Below are 23,498 nucleotides of genomic sequence, written 5' to 3' on the forward strand. Positions count from 1 at the left end.
CAATATTAACTAAAATTATTTAAATATAATATAATAACTTTCTGTACAGACTTAGAAAAATTTTAATATTAAGAGACCACAGACAAATATTCGGCTAACAATATATTTAGGTCTGAATAAATATTGACATTATATGATAACCTCTCATAAAATACACACGACTAAAAGTCTACAAATAAAATTTGAAATTGCTACCTTTTACTATCAAAACTTTGTCGTGACAAATTTAAATTATGTTTTATATTCTCATTAGTAGTTAAGTATATAGTTCTTGTTTTCATCATTTATATTCCAACTTTATGGCAAGTTATCAAATATACACTTGAAATCTCACTGGTAAGTGACATATTTAAAATCAATAGCGTGAATAAAAAATGGAAGTGAAGGTTACAGATGAGAGACAGACATCTTCAGACAAATTGGTCTAAATGTCTCTGCGGGATTTGGAAAACACAGATAGTAATCGGGATTTGGAAAATAGAGATAGAATTGGTGTTTCTTCAGCAGGATTTTGCTTTCCCAAAATACGCTAGACCAATTTCGGAAATATCTCTCCTAAAGACATTCAGACACTCATCAATATTATTTGGGAAATATCTTTCCAGAAGATACTCATCAATATTATTACACATTTTCTTTTCCGGCAGTAAATAGGGTGCTAGAAGAAAAATCCAATTGAGATTCATTGGCAATAAATGAAATGCCCGGGCCTCGCGTTAGAATTTAACTCAGAGAACATCTATATTTGTAGATTTGATCTAGAAATAAACACAACTTTAGTTCGGAAGAGATTGTAAGAAATACAAGTACAGTCTCAAATTACAAAAATTGCATAGCTTTTCTCACAAATACGAAAATAACCACTTTTTTTCTACCTCATCTATCACGGAGTTCCTGTTCAAATTGAAGCAACTTCTCCCGAACAGGCTCAAAAAATAGCTTCAAGTCATTGCATATTTGTGTCTTGTCTTGATGCAAGATATCACGTGCTTCACTCAGTCTCACCTCCATCTGTTGAAAAAAATTACCGGAGGAAGCAAACAGATCATATAAGCAAACTAGTAGTCATAACATTAATCACAACAGAGGTTTATAAATGCAAACCAACAGGCTTTTCTCTATGGGTCCCACAGACATATACTTCCTAGAAGCACCCGCTTTACCCACCCAAGCCTAGGGCATCTTTGCTTGTAACATTTTTTTAATCCGGAAAATTGCACATGAGTGCGAGATAAATCAATTGACACCACGTTCATATCTGTACACTAATGACAGTAAAATTTAAAATAATTGATGGGTCATTTTTAATTCATCCAGCATAATATTGTTGGAGGGACAGGAGAGGAGACAGGGTTTTGGAATAAATGGTTTCAGTCAAAGGCATACAATGCTAAAAAGTCACATGGGCATTAGTAATTGTACCAAGAAAATGGATGCGTTCTTCTCACCCATGCACCCGTACAGAGAAATGACACTCGTAAGCATAAGCAGCACACTCATACACAAGACGAGCACATTGGCATCCTCTCTACTCCTCCACTAACTTGGGCAGAGTAATCACCACATTTCTAGTGAGGAGCAATGCAACGAGAAGGGAATCCATTCCCAGAGATCAAGGAACCAACACCCACAATGCTTAAAGTGACGTCAGAGATTCCACCAGAGAGCAGGCAACACTGCTATGTGAGTTAATGGGAAGAAAAATTTAAAGCTAAATGCTTATGCATGTGGGTTTATAACTTATATCTTCAAATAAGAAACTTAGGACATGAAAGTGGTTTTTGGGCACTTCAGGGGAGAAATCTGCTATATTAAGGGGTTTGCAGTCAAGATAATATGTTGGAAAGTGTCAATTGGTCATCTTTTGTGTGCTGAGAGCTGTTTTTAAGACTAGCATATGGTTAGGTAGGTTATGAAGAAAATTATTAAGAAATAGACTTAACTTAACCTCATAAAATTAGGAAATTTACATCCACTTATATACTTTAAATTGGTCTTATTTCTAATCGGTTTTAAGAAAAAATTGTAAGATAAATTCCACTTTGATTGTGACGGTTTAATTGCTGATGATGTTTAAGTCAAGTCATATAATTTATTACTGGAAGCATGATAGGACACCCAGTAGCTAAAGAAAGATCCAAGACAGGTTCTTGAATGATCTTATTATGAACAAACAGTTGTTCTGCCAATGTGGTAGGAATACAGCACAAGATATCACAGCACACACAGGTCTTCCGAGAGGACCTTAACTCTCCCAAACACTTTTCCTCCTAAACTCTAAAAACCTAAAAGGCTTAATAGCTTATTTTGTCCCCAGTTTTGGTGAGTTGTGCCAATTAGATCCATCCTTTTAAAAAAGTGTCAATTGCATCCTTACTTGGTAAAATTTGTCTCAATCAAGTCCCTTCCGTTAAATACTCATATACGGCGTTAACTTTTTATTCTCTCTCCATTGTTTCACTGCAACGCAGCAGACCTCACTGACACACTTGACACGTAAACTTTTTATGAATCCAAATGAAACCTTCTCAATCTTCTTCCTCTGACTCTTGCCTCTCCTTCGATCACTACCTCACTGAGCTCCTCCACCCTGAAATTCAATGACCCCTTTTCGAATTCGACTCCAAACCCCAAATAATCGACCTCGACACCCCTAAACCCCTCACATCGCTTCACAAGAAACCTCAATTAAATAGGAAACCTTCTCTGCAAATCTCTCTCCCAAGAAGATCGAGTGGATCCAATTTGGGAAACAGGATCCCAACCCGCCTGTGGTATTGTCGGAGAACCAGCCGGAGAAGAAGCACTACAGAGGAGTCCGCCAACGGCCTTGGGGAAAGTTCGCCGCCGAGATTCGCGACCCGAAATAGCGCGGGTCGAGAGTGTGGCTTGGAACCTTCGATACCGCCAAGGCCTACGACCGTGCTGCCTTTAGGCTTTGCGGCTCAAAGGCTATCCTCAACTTCCCGCTTGAAGCAGGCGCAGTGGAGGAGGCCGCCCACGCCAAAGGCGAAAAGAAGCAGCGCCGCGAGGAGGAGGAGGTAGAAGAAGTCAAGTCGGTTGTGAAGAAGGAGAAAACAACGGAACAGGAGGTGAACTGTTTTCGGGAGTTTTCGAAAGTGCCAAAGGTGGCGAATTTCCTGTCTATGTGAAGGAGTTGGCGAGCCTGTTCTCCGGCGCTGACGGACAACGCGAACATTGGCGTGGTTAAGCTTGGCGACGGGAGGGTGGTGTGTCTGATGGAGACGCAGAAGGGGGCGATTTTGATTTACCCTAATATGTTGGAAACAGTGGGGAAGTTCGTGTGCAGTGATTCGTTGGGGGTCTGATTCACTGCGCACCCCGTTGTGAGGGATAAGGAGTTTGTGACATTGTTTCCAGATTTGGTGAGAGTAGGGTACCTTGAGGTGAGGATGGAGCCCGATACCAATTGATATTTGGATATCTTAGCCTTAGATTGTGGAAAGATCATAATGCATAAGAGTGACTTATGGTTTACTTAACATTGATTAATTAATAGGGTTGGACGGTTCAGAATACCACTGGTTGGAAGTCTATATGGAGAACTAGATGCAACATTGGGCCTAAATGAACATGGGAAAGAGCATATGACCCTTTCCAATTTTTTAGTAGCTTGAAAGTGTTTAAATTAACAGTAAGAGGTACCTGCAAGTCATCTAGTTCACCAAATGAGAACTCTGGGACGTCTATATGACCCCCAACAAACTTCTTCTCCCCTTGTATGATCCATTCCCCTAATTCCATTTGAAAAAAATTAGCACAGCTTAGAAAGAAGTTAGGTTGAAATGCATGAAAAGAAAAATAGTTAGATTGAAGTCTTTGAAAAGAATTTGATAGTAACTCACCTTTGACTTTTAAGGTCAACTCGTATGTGTAACCAACACGTTTCTTGTACCGGACTATCACCATGAATGCCTAAGAAATGTGCAATGATGAAATATCAGTTCGGCAGAGATTTATAAAACTTTTATGGGCAACAATGTTCAAATTTGCATTTGGTTTTGTTTCTTCTTTGAAGTATAAACTAAAGTGAATAGCAAGTACAACCATGTAACTCACCACAATGGGGACAGCATTAAGCACTGGAATTTGACATTGAAGAAGCTCATATATATAAGTTTGGCAAATAGAAAGGAAGTACACATAAAAAGTGAAAATTCAAACATATTTTTGGTCTGTGAAATATGACATTTCTTAAGTTTTAACTTCCATTTAAATTTTACTTGTTTTTAGTCGTTACATGGATGAAAATCATACTTCATGATGCCAAGGTAGTCCCTTTGAAATTGTTTTGTGCCGAATAAGTCAACTATTTGTATTGCTCACAATCTAATTCAACAATAGGACTAGGGATGACAATGGTTGTGTATATATATGTGTTTGCGGGTCAGGGTGGGGGGAAGGAGATATAGCTATGTTGTGGGAGGTTCGAAGTGCCAGTGATTGTGTTGTAAACTTTTTGTACATTGCAAGTTCTGTACAAATTCTCTTTTTCCATCTAAGAATTCTATCTTGTTAGAGTTTTCTGGTCCAGTTGTATAATATTTCCTTGGAATAAAGGTTGCTTATTCAGAAAAGGGATTTTCATCTCCCAAAGAAAATATGTACTTGATCTCTTTAAAGAAAGAGGTAGGTTAGGATGTAGAACCTCAAAATGTTTCTATTGAACAGAATCATAAAATTGAAAGTGAAGAGGGCTGGGTTGTTTTGTAGAAAATATTCAATATCAGAGATTGAGTTAAAGTTTGAGTTTCATGACTAGCTTTAGTGAAAATGCACTCAGCCAGCCATAAATGTATATGCACTTCAGAATTAAATAAGAGTAAGTACGAATGTAACTCCTTAAGTACACAACTACTATGCATGAATCTGAACCTTTGTGTATCCTAAACTTCAGTGCAGCCATTCCCTCTGGGGGAAAAGGTATGTTCGGTGGAGATTTATTCATGGTTGGTTATAAAGGTAGTGGACAGTCAAAGTACAAATGGTTACCGTTTAGAAGGAGGGCTAGCAGGTTAGTTCCAATTGGATGCTGAGAAAAGAAACTGCAAGAGCAGTTAGACGAGACAAATGGGACTGGCAGTGGGCTGTGGCAGTCAGAAGAGTGGTGTGTGTACTTGAACAAGTAAGATGACTGAAAGACAGTGTATTCAACCTAAAATGTTGGACTCTTGTTGATGTATGTAAGATACAAAGAAGAGGTAAGGCACTTGCCTGAGACCATAACCCTAAAGCTGGGTACGCAAAAAGGAAAAGAAAATAAAATAAAAATAACATTACATTTCAAGATGTGTACTGATGATATATACAGGGCTTCACCAATGCATAAGAAGATCACCATAAATAGGTCACTAGTGGTTATCCTAACAGAGTATGGTGGTTTGTCACTTTGTCTGATGAGGTCTTCAACACAAAAGCAGTGGTGATCTTGATATCCAGAAAGAGAATTGAGCACTATGAAAGTGAAAAGGAGAAAAAAAATCAAAACAGCAATGAAGACAGCTGGGAAACAATTGCAACAGAGGCAGTGATTTGCAGAAACAAATCTAACCAATCAAGAGGTTTGACACCATGTTGGACTTGAATACAGAATATCATTTCTGAATGATAGAAATTATACATAACATCACAATATACTCCATTTGGACTTAAATATAAGAAAAAAATAACTAATTTCTAACTAATTAACTTCATTTAACTTCAGTAATATCAATTAAGAAAAAAGTAAGCTTTTTTCTTCTAAAATGCCTGTCAACCCAACATGATATCATGAATAAGAAAGAGTCATTGAAAATAGAATCACAATTAAATTAAGGGTATTTTATTAATTATACCATTGAATAAAGTGAAATTAATTGGATTTGCTTATATTCAAGCCCAATGTACATTGTTTTTGTTTATACTTGAGCCCAGTACTAGACTAAATAATAATCTTCCTAAACTAAAGCTACAGTTGCCGTAACCTATGCAAATAAAAAAATAATTTACAACAATTACAAATGAAACCAATGTGAGACTTAGAACGTTTTACTCTGAAACCGAACCTAACCAGTACCTTGAAAAGTTCAGCTGAAGAAAACTTGACTCTCTAGACTCCACCAATTTGATGCACATAACTAACATTGGAAATATTGACAAGTAGATGAATGGCAATATAAACCTACGTCTAATAATCAGATGTTACAAATTCTTTTAAAAAACATTAAATCATCCAATCCATCACTTAAATTGGAAACTCTATGAGTCTCTTTGGATCCTTGTAAAATTGGGGGTGAAAACTTTAGAGATAAATTTTTCATATTAATTTCTTCCATAGTTTTCCACTCCTATTTTCTAGGGGGCCACCACATAGAATCAAAGTGTTGCGTGTCAGTCCCCTAAAATACAGTAATAGACGCAATTAAAGTAAATCATATAATAGACTCACATCGCCAACACATTTAGCAACATCTTCTACTTCTGCTCTGCCGAGGGAGAACTGTATAGAGCCTACTGATAAAAGCAACTCCTGAAAAAAAATGCAAAGAATAACTAAACATTGCTTCAAAAAAGACAAATTAAATAAATATGGTTAGCTGCAACGCGACAAATTCATGTCATTTTATGTAAGATTGCAAGATGCAATTAAACAGTTTATAAGCACATACAAGGTTCAAACATAGGCATAGATACGCAAAGACAAACATAAAGGGACGAAGAAAAGGACAATATGGACATGAGGTACAAACCTTAATTCTTGGAGTTGCCCAATTGTTCAGACTTTTCTCCTCCCATGTCCCGGCCTGTATTAATTTTGTACATTCAGATTCATGGGTACAAGAAAAACACACGCTCGAAATATAATAATTAAAAGAGAGGGAACAGAAATGAAAGTCACAGATACGCGATTCCAAGCTGAACCAAGCGTGGCAGACTGAGATTGAGATTCACAAGGGGAAACATCTTCCGGGGTTAGCTTACGAGGCACCGGTAAAGGCGCTGCATCATCCGTTATTTTCCTAACCCAATACGTATACGAGGCTCCTTGGTGCCCTTCTTTCTCTAACGACACTCGGTCTCCGGACTCCATTTTACTACTTCTTTCAACAAATTAAAATATTTTAAATTTCAAAGATAACAAAACTTGAAATTGCACTATGGAATTATGAACTAATAAAGGATAGATTAGTACCAATCCAAAAGTATGCAAGAGCTGCACGTCAACAGACCCTATAGTCACTCAGCAAAAAAAATAGAAACAAATAGTACTTCCTCTTTCTGGAAGTTTCCTTAAATCGGAGAAGCAGGAAGTGGAATCTCCAAAGATCAAAAGTCAAAATTATTAGTTGTCCAAAAAAATGCTAATAAACTAATCTTTACACAATTTTAAGTAATTTCATTAAAATTCATTAAAAAATAATACATTTTAATGAACTTTATTTTTTATTTAAGAAATATCCTTCTTAATTTTATATCTTATAATAATAAATTACGAAGAACATGAAATATACCATTTTTAATGAAGAGTAAAAATGGAATTTTTGAATTATGAGGTGAAAGAAACACCCATTTATTAAGTAGCACTAGTTCTCTCGGGTACTCCATTCCATCATAAATAGGGATGTTATGGAAAAAATATGTGTCCGTAGATATTCACAGATAAAATTCGAACTGATAGTTGGTACTCAAGGATATTTACTATCCATAGATTGTGGGTAGCAGATTTTTAATACCCGCTTATAAATGGGTCGGGTGCGGATGGTATACTATCCGTATTCCGCGGATATCCGCTACACGCAAAAAATAAAAATAAAAATTTAATTTATATTTTATTAAGTTAAATTTAATTAAAATTAACATTAATTCATATTTTATAAGATTAAATATAATTAAAATTAAATTTTAATTTATATTTAATTTAATATATATTATATTTCATATATTTTTATAATTTTATTTAATTTTTATTATAATATTTTATAAAAATATATATTTTTAAATATTTGTGGGTATCCGAGGTATCCATGGATATTCGCGGGTTTTAAAATATCCGCAGGTATTTTTTAAACGAATATCTATACGGATAGTGGATGGATTTTTTTTGTTGGATCGAGTTGTGGGTAGACATTATTCGTATCCGATCCGTTGCCATCCATAATCATAGGTCCAGCCTCAGTACAGTTAGCTTGCCGTTTGGGGGACAACAACCCAATTTTTCAAAGCATTATCCTTCAAGGCTATTGTTTCCTAAATCTTATAAAATTTCTTCCAGTCCCTCTCTAATTGAGATTTTTTTTTTCCAGAAGCCTTTGATAGGGTGCAGTGAGAAATTTGATATTGCAAGAATCCTTCAAACAAGCGCACTGCCTTCGTTGGGCCAACATGCAGACCCATCTTCCAATCAATGTCCGTCATCTTCATGGGCCAAGACAGTTGGACACCTCCAATAACACTCCAACAAACAATGCTTCATGCGCTCCCTTTTTCTTCTTGCACCTCATTTTACTCTTATAAATTAATAATAAAATATAACAAGTTAAATATATTTCCCTAAAGTATAATTAAAGTATAATTAGGGATGTAACCTCAAATTCAAAAATATATTCCAAATTACTTAATAAAAAAATTACTAACTTCCGAAACAACTAGAATTTGTAATATATTTTTATATGTTGTAATGTTTTGATTACGCTAACAAATCAATTTCTAAGGTAGAAGAAACATTATTGTTGATTGCCCTTTTCGTCTCCTAATATCACTAAATCTATTGTCACCATAACACCTCATGGTTTCCATTATTCACACACTTAATCATAAACTATAACAATTTGAAAGAAACTTATATTTCCTCGAACATCATCATATTAATGCTACCTTGAATTTTAGGCTTAAGGAAGCTTTATGTTGTAACTCAACTAGCCAGTATTATTTAAATCCACCCTCACTTAGACTTTGAAGAAAGACCTAAAGTGCAAAACTAATTCAAATAGAAAGATGCTTAAATTATACACATGAATATATCGAGATAAGTTATATTGAATTGTGGTTAAGAAGATGGGATTATTGAATTGATTCATCACAAAGAGGAAGTAGGGGAACATATACTAGTAATGTCTAGTGTCCTTTATTTGTGTTCTACCACTAATTTCTCAAACATCAATGCAGTTCCTCTCACATAAGTTGGTGCAGGCCTTGACACCTTGCATGGATCGGGTGATGTAGTCGTAGGCATAGGCAACCTCTTCTGCCGTATCTAAATTGGTCTTCGGGTGGCTTCCTAAATCATGTGATTATTTGCAACTTCCACCCAATTCTCCCAAGTGTGCTCACCACAACAATCACCATGAAGGCGTAATCTAGTATCACTTTGGTCAATGCACGTAGTGTTAAAAAATGTGTTAGTTTGTATCAATTTTCTTCGGCACCTACAACGCCATCCTCATGTGCCATTCTCATGCAACAACTACTAAGTAAGACTTCACCATGTATATGCATAGACTTGTAACGTAACCACATGAGACAAAAATAACAAACATGTAGAATGCATAAGTGGAAGAAAACCTCTTGATTCTTAACTGTTTCCCTTCTCAACCTTCCAACTCATCTTTTGTGTTTTTCTTTACATTTTTGGGCAAAAACGTTGTGCATATTACCATTCTAGTCAATTTTTTAATTAATATTACGGGCTTGTAGTCCTCACACGACTTCAAATGAAAAAATTGTGTCGAAGTGCACGACTTCTGCATTGCCACGTTAAAAAAGGTGAAGTCGTGCACCCCTCACATGAAAAATTCTATTGGAGAATTTTTCTTATTTGTCAGGACTATTCGGAGTAAGTTCCTTGGCTTGGACAGGGCATTTAGTTCATGTCGCTATTCCGGGGTCCAGGGGGGAATACGTTCGATGGAATAATTTATTAAGTATATTGCCGCACCCCGAGGGATTAGGTCCATTTTTTACAGGTCAGTGGAATCTTTATGCTCAAAACCCAGATTCCAATAATCATATATTTGGTACCCCTCAAGGAGCAGGAACTGCTATTCTAACACTTCTCGGGGGATTTCATCCACAAACTCAAAGTTTATGGTTGACTGATATTGCACACCATCATTTGGCTATTGCGTTTATAATCCATAGCAGAATCAAGATAATGTCTTGGCAAGAATGTTAGACCATAAAGAAGCTATCATATCCCACTTAAGTTGGGCTAGCCTCTTTCTGGGGTTCCATACTCTAGGACTTTATGTCCATAACGATGTCATGCTCGCTTTTGGTACTCCGGAGAAACAAATTTTGATTGAACCTATATTTGCCCAATGGATACAATCTGCTTATGGTAAAACTTCCTATGGGTTCGATATACTTTTATCTTCAACAAACAGTCCGGTTCGATTACAACCAAATGTAATTGATTACTTAATGTTAAAATCGTGTAGCGGTGCATGACTTCAATGGTAATCGATTACAACAGTAATCGATTGCCACTGGCTATAATTTGAATTACATGCCTTTGTAATCGATTATAGTAATGTGGTGGTTTTAGGTGGGTTTTGGGGTTTAAGGTTTAAGAGTTTATGATTTTTTAGAGGTTTTGGTTTATGGTCTTTTGGTTTTACGGTTTGAGGTTTGGAATTTGGGTCTTAAGGTTTGGGGTTTTGGGGTTGATGATTAATGTTTAGGATTTAAAAGTTTAAGGCTTTGGGGTTTGAGATTTAAGGTTTAAGGTTGAGGGTTTATGGATTTTAGATTTAGGGTTTAGAGATTAGGGTTTAAGGGCTTATTAGGTTCTAGAAAGGGTGTAGGATATCAGAGCGGCTGCAACAGAATGATTAGCGTGGAATAACAAACTAAGAGGGTTTTTAATACGAATATGTGCCTTTTAATTTCTACTAAAAATTAAACTTACTAAGCAAATAAAAATAACAAATAAAGAGAGTAAGATTGAGAGAAATTTGCACATATGATTTTATCCTGGTTCGGATCTTACCAATCCTACATCCAGTCGCTTATCTCAAATCAAGATAAACAGTTCACTACTCACAAAACAATTACAAATTAAAATCACAAAGAAACAATTTGTAAAAGTTTAGAAACCACCTCTCTTGTTACCCCAAGAGATGAAAGTCACTTCCCCTATAACCCACAAGGAATGAACACCTCCTCTGAATCTTCACAAAGGATTAACACCTCCTCCGAATGCTTCACGAAGGATGATAGACTTTTAACTCAACAACAACACTCAATCACACTCCTTGTGAAAGTTCTTGCTCTATGCCAACACACAAAGTTCTCAAAGCCACAACACAAGGGTTCAACAAACCCTATAACACTTATCATCGCATTCTGCATATAAGATTTTTCAAAATACACTTATTTCGTATTTTGTATTTTAGAATGAGAGTCTCAATCTGATTTATAGAGATGTCACCTCAAGGATACCTCCAAAAAATCTGTTGTCAACTAATTAAGGTGTGATAATCAATTATCCAATTATGGTAATTAATTATGCATTTAATAAATGCACAACGGTAAAAAAAACTTGCTTAAAAATTCTCATAATTGCTCATTATAATCAATTATGGCAAGTCATAATTGATTACTGATAATCAATTATTATAAATTGATAATCAATTATCTTGAGTATAAAATGAGGTTTTCTTATTCCAAATAAATCATACATATAATCAAATATAAACCACATCCTATACATAAATCTACTAAACTATAAAAGTTTTAATATAAAAACAAGTATTCATCAAGATCTTCCTGCAATAAGAGCACTTGAGACTTAACTTTGAGACATCATCAAAATTTTTGCTCTTTAGCTTTATGCTAACAATCTTCCCCTTTTTGATGATGATAAAAAATATTTTAATTTAAAGCTTTTTTAACCTGTACTGATATGTAACTCATATATAACTTAAAGAAGAGGCATTAGTAGACAAAAAATAAATATAATTAAGCCTTTAAACATATTTATCCCCATTTTTTATCATTATTAAAAAGACGCTATGTATAATATAAAAAAATTTCTCCCCCTAAATATAAGAACTCCCCTTGAATATAAGTCATAAACAAATATATAACAATTATCATAATTTTTATTAAAGGGAAACCGGAGGCATAATTCAAAACATAGAAAATACAATAAATTTAGAAATCATAATAAATAAATAAAAACAGGATAGAAAAAAATACTTCTCTTTATTGAGTAACTTAAACAGAATTAAATTGCTGATTCTTTAAGGAAGAAAGAGAAGTAGTTAAAAAAAATTAACAAAATTTTCTTTTCAAGTTAAAAACTCCCCCTTAATTTGACAAATCATACTTTACCAAGTTTTGGTGCACACCCAAAAAATTCTTCCTTCATTTTGAAATAACCTGCAAAATAGAAAAAGTAATATTTTGGTACCCAAAAATACTTATTTGGGTCCTTTAAAGTTAGAGATAGATTATTTTATAATTGGAATCTATGCATATATTCGATTTGGAACACCATAATGTTTTATTCTACATTTATTTGATGTATGATCATTTTTCATGCAATAAAAACAAGTAACATCATTTGGGTTCCTGCAATTTCTATTTTTATAATTATGATCATAATAATTTTATTATATTTTGAAACATACTTGATTTTATTTTTATAATTATAATCATTATAATTATATTTAGGAACATTTTCAATTTTATTACCATACTCATAATCGTAGTAATTATAATTATATTTAGGAACATTTTTATCAATCGTTTTAACATTTGAATTATTTTTACTACTTTCAGCATGAGTTGTTTCGTGTAATTTATTCATATTTATGCAAGATATACATTCATCATTACCTGTAAATTTACCATTTTCATAAAATAAAATTTTATTTTTCAAATTTTTATTTTCTTCAAGAATATTTTTAAAATCTGATTTTAAATTTTTATTTTCTTTAGAAATATTTTCAAAATTCAATTTTAATTCTTTGAAATCCTTTTTCAATTTCTTATGAGCTTTATCTAATTTTTCTGATTTTATTATTAAAGCAGCATAAGTTTCATGCAATTCATCTTCACTAATTTGACTATAATTATCAGAATCGCTAGATGTACTTACTTGGCTTCGAGCATTGTCGTCGTCTGCTATTAAACAAATGTTTGCTTCTTCATCAGAATTGCTCAAGTCGAAAATTGTTTCGTTGTCATCGTCCCATGCGATGTAGGCTTTCTTTTTCTTGAAGAACTTATTTTCGTTTATTTCTTCATCCTTCTTTTGATTTGGGCAATAAGCTTTTAAAATGCCCCCTTTCTCCGCAGCCATAACATCTATAGTTTGAGGAAGATCCTTGATTTTCTCTCTTTTCGTATTTAACTCTTCCTTTGTCTTTTGATTTCATGAACCTGTTGAGCCTTTTTATCATGAGTCTCAAAATTTCTTCATCTTTTGAGTCCTCACATCTTCTATTTTGCTCTTTCTCTTTTCTACCTCAGATTTTAAGGCTAGACTCTTTTTCTTAGTTTTTGCTTTTGCTTCTTCTTCATCTAGGCTTTAGGATTTTTGGTTTAGGGTTAAAGGTTTTCGGTTTAGGTTTAATGGTGTTTGGTTTAAGGGCATGCTTTAGGATTTAGAGTTTATGGTTTTGGGTTAAGGGTTTAAGGTTGAGGGTTTGGGTGTAGGGTGTATAATTTAGGATGTAGGGTTTAAGGTGTAGGCTTTAGGGTGTATGATTTAGGAATTTGGGTTTAGAGTTTAGACTTTAGGGGTTAGGGTATATGGCTTAAGGTTTATGGGTTAGGGTTTATGGTGTAGGGTATATGGTTTAGGGTTTTAGGTTTAGGTTTTAGTGTTCAGGGTCTGTAGTTTAAGGTTCAGGGTTTAGGGTTAAGAGTTAAGGGTTTAAGGTTGAGGGTTTGAGGTTGATGGTTAAGTGTTTAGGGTGTAGGGTTTAAGGTTTAGGGTTTACGGTTTAAGGTTCAGGGTTTAGGGCTTAAGGTTTATGGCTTATGGTTTAGGGTCTAAGGTTTGGGGTTTAGGGTTTAGGGTTTATGGTTTATGGTTTATGGTTTATGGTTTATGGTTTAAGGCTGATTGTTTAGGGTTTAGGGTTTAGGGTTTAGGGCATGAGTTTAGGGTTTGAGGTTTGGGGTATACGGTTCAAGGTTTATGGTTCAGGGTGTATGATTTAAAGTTCAGAGTTTAGGGTTCAAGGTTAAGGGTTTAAGGTTGATGGTTAAATGTTTAGGATGTAGGGTTTAGGGTTTAAGGTATAGGGTTTAGGATTTATGATATAGTGGTTAGGGTTTAAACTGTAGGGTGTAGGCTTTAGGGTGTAGCGTTTGGGATTTTAGGTTTACGGTTTATGGTTTTCGATTTGGGTTTAATGGTGTTTTGTTTAAGGGCATGGTTTAGGGTTTAGAGTTTATGGTTCTAGGTTAAGGGTTTAAGGTTTAGGGTTTAGGGTTGAGGGTTGAGGGTTGAGGGTTGAGGGGTTGAGGGGTTCGGGGGTTCGGGGGTTCGAGGGTTCGGGGGTTCGGGGGTTCGGGGGTCGGGGGTTCGGGGGTCGGGGGTCGGGGGTCGAGGGTCGGCGGTCGGCGGTCAGGGTCGAGGGTCGGGGGTTTGGAGTTGGGGGTTGGGGGTTTAACGCACTATAATCTACAGAAACGCCAGCTGCCATCTTTTTTATTTTTACCAATATAACTAGGCTAGAATAAGGGTCGATGCTAGGTCTGATAATTCCCGTCTTCAACATTTCCGCCACATGCTTTTCAATTTCATCTTTCATCACGTGTGGGTACCTACATGGACGCACATTCATAGGGTCAACCCTTTCTTTGAGGGGTACTTGATGCACCATCTCTCTGTCTGGAGGTAATCCCTTAGGTTTGTGGAAGACCTCTGAATGTAGCTCCAGAACTTGCTCCAATTCCTCCTGCTGCCTCCCTGTTAACCCCTGACAGTTATCATCTTCCTCTCTCCTTTCTATCCTCCCTAAATTCCACACCAACGTCCATGCCTCCACTTCCTTCATCTTCAGCAAATCTTCGGGTTCCACCAATCTTCTAGCCAACGTGGGATCCCCTTTTATGACCACCTTCTTCTCCCCTTGTCTGAACACCATCGTCAATTCTCCCCAGTTCAGGGTTACTTCTCCCAGCTTGGCCAACCACTCCACCCTTAATATTATATCAACTCCTCCTATATGATGTTGAATACTGCACAATAGTCGTCAACATGGGAACTAGACCGAGTACTTCTGGAGTGAGACCGAAAGGTCTTCATCTTACAAACAAATCAGAACCGAAAAAGGAATTAACAGAGTTATGAAGGGTCTGTTGAGGTCTGCACCAAACGAGCTTAGAGTCGTGTTGGAAGCCTCCACCGAACGGTCAGCTACCAGATGAGCAGTGTTGAACAATATGGCCGAGCATCAAAGAACCGAACGGTCTGTGGACGCATATACCGAACAGTCTATGAAAGCTTACACTAAATGACCTAGCACTAATGACCAAACGGTCCTCTGAAGGCCTGACCGAACGGTATTAAGGAGACTGAATTGCACATATCCTAAGCCTTCACCGAGCGATCACAGAGCAAGCTTGCAGAACGATGTTGAATGAGTAGAGGGTGACATGTCTAAAAAGTTGTACGTGGAGTCATAACAATTGTAGGTTAGTGAAAAGGAACATTCTAGTATGGAGTGGGACAACACCAAACATGGTGATACAAATAGAAAAAAAATAACAATTTGGTTATATGCACAATGCATTGATGTTATCATTCACTACTTTATACTTTTCTTTTTACAAATACAAAAAATTATTTATGACTATATTGCCTTTAGAATTTATTGTTGAATGTAATATGGTAATAGAGGGTTGTCACATCAAGCTTAATGTGATTAATATGTGAAAAGAAGTAGGGTTTATATATATATATTAAAGAAGAATAGATTGGTTAAAAAAACCGAAGAACTTAACAACAGAAACAATCATAAGAAAGGTACAACATGATATATAATCAATTCTAAATGAAAGGGTAAAAATAAAAGTGAGAGAAAAATATGAAATGAAAATGGTGTTATTTTAGAATTATACGAAATAATAATCAAAGATAAATTTATGATATTTCTAAAAGTTTTCTTTTATTAGAAAGTCACTCTATTTTAGTAAGCATGTTAAATACTTATATCCACCTCTTCAAATAAGTGTTATGCTAACATTTCTTTTTAATTACTGTTAACATGTATTGTCATCTAAATTAGAATTATTAAAAAAATAAAATAAATATACATATGATTTTTATTCTTAAAAGTACAGACTGATGAGTTTCTTAAAAGAAAAATTTAGACACATTGATTTTTAATTATAAATCTATTTTCACTTATCTCCAAAATTCATTTAAATAAACAACAAATTTATCTTCAAATTCATTCAATCATTCTCTCCAAAATCTATTCAAATAAAAAAAAAATTGGATGGATATAGTTTATTATCATTCACATTTTCGTCTTTCAATCGTTCTCACTAGTAACTTTTTTAGGAGAAAAATAATGATGGAATTTTCTCTGGTTTCAACGTAAACTAAGGTGATCTTCGTCACAAAAATCAAATTAAGTAAACTAATGAATCAATTACGACAATTTGGACAACAGACAAAAAGGCTAATCTACATTCTTAGTTCAAACACGAACAAATAGAAAAAATAAATAACAAAGAATAAAAACTAATGGTGCCATTTCAATATAGTGAACACCTGGATTCCTTAATGCAGCTAGCTATACGTTTTTCAACATGAAAACTTGAAGCTTTGTAAAGAAAATGTATAACGTGTGGCTCTTTTTCTTTAGTAATACACCCAGCTGCAACACAATGTAAAATAAATTCCTGAAAACTGCAAACCATATATTTTCACAAGCTTTTGTCGTTAGGGTAAACCCAAATACTTGAAAATCCCCCAATTTTCATCTATCTATTTAATTTCTAAGTTAAACATCTTTCAACTACTTCAGCCAAAAAAATCCAATGCCTTACCAGTAGTCCAAACAGGAACACATGCCATTACTGAAATGGTGAAACCGGTATGCATCCCTTAATATGATTTTCCTGCCAATTGTTTGACTAACCATCTTGAAAACAGAGTGGCAGTCACCACAGACACGGAGATTCTTAAAAATTCTAAGAGGTGAGCCTTCTGGACCATTGATCAACCCAAATGCAAGGGCAATTCTCTCACTATGGTTCCAAAGGTTATGCTCCTTTTGTTCTTCATCTGTATCTTGCAATGAATAACTAGTATCAGGCACATATCCAGCCTCTGTAATGATCTTTTTGAGTTCTTCCAACTTTGCATAAATTTGTGCATTTTGTGGATGATACTGGTCCCCCATTCCGAAAGTAGTAACCTGGTTTTTCAACTTGATCCAACTACAGGCAGGTTTCTTCTTTATGTTGTGTGATTCCATTCGCTTTCTTACATTCTCCATATCTCCCCACCTTCTCGTTGATGCACATACATTTGAATAAAGAACATAGGCTGAATCATCTGATAAATCAAGTTGGAAAAGGCGGTGAGCAGCTTTCCTTGCAAGCTCCAAATTGCCATGTATTTTACAAGAAGCCAATAGTGTACGCCACACAAGGTCATTTGGTGGAACTGACATCTTATTAATGAAACTTTCAGCCTCAACAAGCCTTCCTGCTCGCCCAAGAAGGTCAATTATGCATACACAATGCTCTATTCCAATGCGGACACAGAATTCGGTAGACATTGAAGAGAAGTATGCAAGGCCCTCATCCACCAAACCCCCATGGCTGCATGCAGACAAAAGTGAAACAAAAGTGACATGATCTGGTCTCAGTCCTAGATCAAGCATCTCATGAAAGGCTTCCCTAGCCTGTTGGAAAAAACCATGCCTAGCTAATGCTGATATTAAAATGTTCCAAGATCTATGTGACCTGCTTCTTGGTTGGGGAAGGATCCTAAAAACATCATCAATTTCCCCACATTTTCCATACATATCCATTGTTGCATTTAACACGTAATCATTGGTGTCAAACCCGTGTTTGATGATCAAACCATGAAGCTGCTGACCTTCATCCAGTAAAGTTAAGTTTCCAATAATGGCAAGAGCTACGGAGAAGCTAAACTGATCTAAATGAATCTCGTCATTCCTCATCTTTACTATAAGCTTTAGTGCCTCCTCACCAGGTCCATAATGAGCATTTGCAGACACAATGGCATTCCAAGTACTAGAATTCTTGTTAGCTAATTCATCAAAAATATAGTTACTTGTATTAAGATCACCACATTGGGCATACATGGTAATTAGGGAGCTTTGGACAAATGTATCTAATTCAAAGCCCGCTACTACTATATGTGCATGAATGGGCATTCCGTGTTCCAAAAGGTTATCGGGAGACAAACAAGCACTGAGAAGATTAACAATGGTAATGTAGCTTACAGGTACATCTTCTTTTCTCAATAAATTAAAGGCTTCAATTGCCGCATTAGTTTCCTTGTTATCTGCATGTCCACCTATTAGTGCATTCCATGTTACTTCATCTTTCTCATGCATAATTTTGCACACCCGTTGTGCTTCGGCCATCGAATCAAATTTCCCATACATGGTAACCAATGCATTACCTATGATTAAATTGGGATGGAGACCAAGAAGAATCACCATGGCATGAACCATCTTTAATTTTTCTAAATTATAACATGCAGATAATGCAGTAGTGAAAGTTACATAGTTCTTCTCCTTTCTTGTTTGGAGCATCTCAATCAAAAGTTGCAGGGCACATGGATACATTCCATTCTCTACATAATTTGCCATCATGGAATTCCATGAAATTATATCCCTCTCAGCCATTCTATGAAATACAAGCTCTGCATCCTTCGATTTTCCAGCCTGGGAATACATACTTAGAAGACTATTGCACACACAGATATTCGATTCCAGTCCAGATTTTACTACTATACCGTGAAGCCCTCTTCCCCACCTCAAATTTTGAGTAGAGCCACACACCGGTAACATGGCCGAGATAGTAATATAATCTGTTTCTATGTGAGTATAACGCATCTGAGAAAAATATTCTAGAGATTCTTCGCAATGACCATTATGTACAATTGCGGTAATTATCGAATTCCATGAAATAGTGTCACGTTCATTCATTTCATCAAACACACAAGACGCCTCTTCTATGCTATCAAAATTACCAAACATAGAAACAAGGGAGTTCGCCACAGACACAGTAATATCCAGTCCAAATTTGATCACACTACCGAGCACCTGATAACCCAACTTCTTATCTCCGAGCATCCCACAAGACCTAATAATTGTAGCCATTGCATTTTCATTACAGTACACTCCATTGTGTCTCAAACACTGATAAACAGTCAGAACATCCTCTAAACACCCATTATATGCATAAGCAACCATCAAAGCAGTCCAAGACACTGTATTAGGTTCCTCAATCTCTTGAAATAGTTTGTCAACCTCAGAAACCCGACCACATGTACCATAAAAGTGCAGCAAACTCGTGCCAACAAATACGTCACTCACCAAACCACATTTGACCACAAGGGCATGAGCCTGAAGTGCCCCTTCAGCCATGCAACCCGACCTATCACAAGCAGTCACCAAACTAGCAGCCACATAACTATTTGGCCTGACACTATGCTCAAGCATCTGGCAGAAGAATCTCATTGATTCATGGTACCTCCCCACTCGAACAAACCCCGACATCATGTTGTTCCAAGAAGCTTCATTGGTCTCAGGCATTTTATCGAACACGTATTGCGCGTGTTTGAGGCAACCAAACTTACAGTACATGTTGATCAAGGTGTTTGCATGGAATGTGCCCAGTTGAAGGACACCCTTCACACAAAATGCGTGCAGTGCTTTCCCAAGAATGAAGTCAGTGATTATGGAAAACCCCTTTTGATGAAAACATGAAACTTGCCGGTTAGGATGGTTGCCGATGCTCAATATGTTGAAATTCATTTGTTTCCGCCTCAAGTCAAGACACCGATATCTGCAAAAAGACTTATAAGCAATGGATCTCCCATATAGACATACAAGAAACAATGATGAATAGGTATAATGAAAAAAACTTGGATGGTTCAACCAAAAAATTCTTTCATTTCTTTCTACAAAAGCTAAAGATAAATCAAATATTTGATAACTAAATAAATGACTTTCTAGTGTGTAAATTTAGACCATAAAACTAACGAGAATTCCTTGAAGACCTAAACCCCATAAAATTAAATGCACCAACAATGTGACTCAAGAAAATTAAAGAATAAAAGTTATTTTCCATTACCAAACTCTAATCATTACCAAACTCTACAAGAAACCAACCAGCATATGTAAATACAAATAAGCAATTGTGAATATCATGTAACTTGACAGCTAGTTACCTCAAAAGGATTTCTTCTTTAAGAGAACCTTTTGCATTATCTGCCGTAGTAACCAAGAATGGTAACTTCGAATTTACAGAGTTTAGCACTTGAACTCTACGAGCAGCAACCTGATACACATATATACATAAATCAAAAGTGGTTGATATAAATAAATAGAACATTCCAAACAAAAAAGAAAACAACAGATCTTCAGAGTCCAGAAACCAATCACTTCTGTACAAAGCACTTATTCACAGAATAACAAGCAAGGAACATGAAGAAGATTTGGAGAAATAAATAAGTTAATAAGTAAAGAGCTTTCATATATAAAAAAAAATCTTCAGGAAACAAATTGTTGCCAATTCAATACCAAAATGAAATTTACTCTTATTAATAATATGTACCTCGATGGAACTTGTTTTCATCTTCTTGTTGATTGACTCGCTTGGCCTAGACCTGACAACACCGTAAATGGCAACCACGTACTCAAGCCTCAGGTCATTGATAGCAGAATGGGCATCTGGAAATTCATCTGGAAGGGTTGTTACCTGAAATTCAAGCTTATTTAGAATAAACACCAAGTACAATTACAAACAACAGTAAAGTAGTAAATGCATAACAGAGAAGTACAAAAGAAGCATAGGTAATACAAAAACTTTTTTGAAATGAATGAGGCTGAGTAAACATTCCGGTGCCAATAAAACTCCAAGGAAAAAATGATGAAGAAAACCAACTATTCGAAAACAGGCAAGTACTTGAACAATACCTGAACAATTCCACTGTGGTCTCTGAGATTAAGAAATGTGAGGCCACCATGGACCCTGTGAAGGGCAACCCAACCACAAAGTTGTACCCTTTTTCCCACATCATTTGAAGACAATTCACCACATAAAGCAGTCTTGTTGATCCACTCAATGGATTCAGTGAGGGCCAAAGGTGGCTTAGCATTAGAAGTGGTTGTGTTGAAGGGGTTGTGGAGGCAGAAACGGAAACCACTGTTCTGGTTCTGGAAAGTGGCAATATACCTGTGTTGGAAACTCTGCATAGAAAAACTAAAGATGGTCTGGTGCGGGAGGTCATCAAAGGCAGAGATTTTAGGAACAGGGACATGGTTGTTGATTTTGTGTTTATGATATAAAAATTAGATAACGGATACCCAGTAACGAATTTTCCTTGAGAACCCTTAAGTTCAGAATTCAAACAAAAGATTCAGACCTTTAGAGGAAACGGATTGGAAAACAAAAATAAAAAATTCAAAATTGGTCAAAAAGAAAAACACTCAAATTTGAGCTAAGATGAATAGTTACACTTAAGATTGAAACTGTAAAATAATTCTAGAGGGCTTAATTGATCCCTCTCACAATCTTCTATTTACAAGAATAAATTGATACATAAGTACATGATAAATAGAGTAACCCTAGACACAATATAATCATGATAAATAGGGTAATCCTAGACACAATATAATCATGATAAATAGGGTAACCCTTGACACACTATAATGATGATAAAATAGGATAAATATCCTAACACTCCCCCTCAAGCTGGAGCATACAAATTGTATGTACCAAGCTTGGAACAAATAAACTCAATCCGAGGACCCCTTAATGACTTGGTCAATACATCTGCAAGTTGATCGTTTGACCCAATAAACTCAGTACATATTTCTTTGGTCAACAACTTTTCACGAACAAAATGACAATCAATTTCTATATGTTTAGTCCTCTCGTGAAACACTGGATTTGATGCAATGTGGAGAGCAGCTTGATTGTCGAAATCCATCTTCATAGTATGGATGTCACAAAATTTAACCTCTTGAAGGAATTGTTTCACCCATATAAGTTCACATGTTAGTGATGTCATTGCCCTATACTCGGCTTCCGCGGTTGATCGAGCTACTACATTCTGTTTCTTACTTTTTCATGCTCCCAGAAAAACACAATATCCTGTAGTAGACCGTCTATCAAGAGGTGAACCTGCCCAATCTGCATCGCAATACCTAGAGACCTGAATGCTTCCTTTATCTTCATATAACAATCCTTGCCCGAGAGCCTTCTTTACATACCTTAGAATGCGAATAAGAGCATTCCAATGGTCAACACAGGGATCGATCCGCTCTGATACCAACTTAAGATTGAAACTGTAAAATAATTCTAGAGGGCTTAATTGATCCCTCTCACAATCTTCTATTTATAAGAATAAATTGATACATAAGTACATGATAAATAGGGTAACCCTAGACACAATATAATCATGATAAATAGGATAATCCTAGACACAATATAATCATGATAAATAGGGTAACCCTTGACACACTATAATGATGATAAAATAGGATAAATATCCTAACAGTTACTCCCGCAGAACATAATGGTAGAGACTGTGAATGGAGGTAAAAGAATAATTGTCGTGTGTCCATTACCAGAAGATGAGGAAAAACAAAGATTAAGTACGGTAGAACACAACAGAGCAAACAGCCAGGATAGGGAGATAACGGATGAGAGATTCTAAGACCTAAATGACCCAATTTCAAGATCAAGATTGGGCTCACATGTAAAAAAAGGGCTCGTGTAATGATGGTTTAATATTTCCATTTCTTTCTACACCCTATAGTTTCTACCTATACCCCACATTTTCCATGTATACCCTGTGAGACTGGTTAAAAGATTGAAATGTCTTTCTCGCCAGTCACTCCCTTGTGTTGTTGTTGCTTGGTCGTGTTGATAAATTGACTTGAAAAAGAAAGCTAATATGGGTATTAAAGCAAGAACGAAAGCTGAAAGCTGAAAGCTAAAAGGAACAGAACGAAAACGAGTTAAACACAAGACAACCAAACGAAATTAAAGCAACAACTGAATGGCCGAACGGTATTGATGACTGAATGGTGACGGTGACCAAATGGCCGAGTAGTGGAGGCCAGATTGCCGAGTTGACGAGACCAGATGGCCAGGACTTGAGGACGGATGGCCGGATCTTGAATGCAAAATTTGGCTAAGTACCTGTGGCTAAATGGCCCAACGGTAGAGATCGAACCCGTACCTTGGAGGCCGAATTGCAGGATGCTGGAGGCCAAATTTGGCTAAGAGTTTGAGGCCATATGGCTGAGAACTGG

At 36.0% G+C, this 23,498-nt stretch overlaps 2 protein-coding genes and 1 pseudogene across 5 annotated transcripts; 1 reads left to right on the forward strand and 2 right to left on the reverse strand.

Annotated features, from left to right (window-relative positions):
* Nucleotides 1–659: 659 nt before the first annotated feature.
* LOC124822335 (uncharacterized) lies at nucleotides 660–7,337 on the reverse strand. 4 transcript variants are annotated; one of them, XM_088114012.1, is made up of 7 exons: nucleotides 7,193–7,337; nucleotides 6,905–7,097; nucleotides 6,750–6,803; nucleotides 6,449–6,529; nucleotides 3,867–3,936; nucleotides 3,667–3,755; nucleotides 660–1,011 (listed from the first exon to the last, which is right to left on the reverse strand). In XM_088114012.1, the coding sequence occupies exons 2-7, from the start codon at nucleotides 7,088–7,090 to the stop codon at nucleotides 877–879; spliced, it is 615 nt and encodes a 204-aa protein (XP_087970138.1). In that variant the 5' UTR covers nucleotides 7,091–7,097; nucleotides 7,193–7,337; the 3' UTR covers nucleotides 660–876. The 4 variants fall into 4 exon arrangements, with proteins under 4 accessions (XP_087970138.1, XP_087970135.1, XP_087970136.1 ...); XM_088114009.1 differs by having other exon boundaries at nucleotides 6,899–7,097; XM_088114010.1 differs by having other exon boundaries at nucleotides 6,899–7,100; nucleotides 7,193–7,330.
* On the forward strand, nucleotides 1,429–3,660 carry LOC148199941 (ethylene-responsive transcription factor 5 pseudogene; annotated as a pseudogene).
* A 9,381-nt stretch (nucleotides 7,338–16,718) lies between the features above and the next one.
* LOC148199942 (pentatricopeptide repeat-containing protein At3g03580-like) lies at nucleotides 16,719–21,554 on the reverse strand. The gene is made up of 4 exons (XM_088112071.1): nucleotides 21,153–21,554; nucleotides 20,791–20,934; nucleotides 20,405–20,514; nucleotides 16,719–20,019 (listed from the first exon to the last, which is right to left on the reverse strand). Exons 1-4 carry the CDS (start codon nucleotides 21,429–21,431, stop codon nucleotides 17,013–17,015), a joined length of 3,540 nt encoding a protein of 1,179 aa, XP_087968197.1. The 5' UTR covers nucleotides 21,432–21,554; the 3' UTR covers nucleotides 16,719–17,012.
* Between the last annotated feature and the right edge of the window lie 1,944 nt (nucleotides 21,555–23,498).

The sequence above is a fragment of the Vigna umbellata genome, chromosome 4, assembly GCF_029865625.1.
Source record: "Vigna umbellata cultivar VRB3 chromosome 4, Vumbellata_1.0, whole genome shotgun sequence".
Classification (NCBI taxonomy): Eukaryota; Viridiplantae; Streptophyta; class Magnoliopsida; order Fabales; family Fabaceae; genus Vigna; species Vigna umbellata.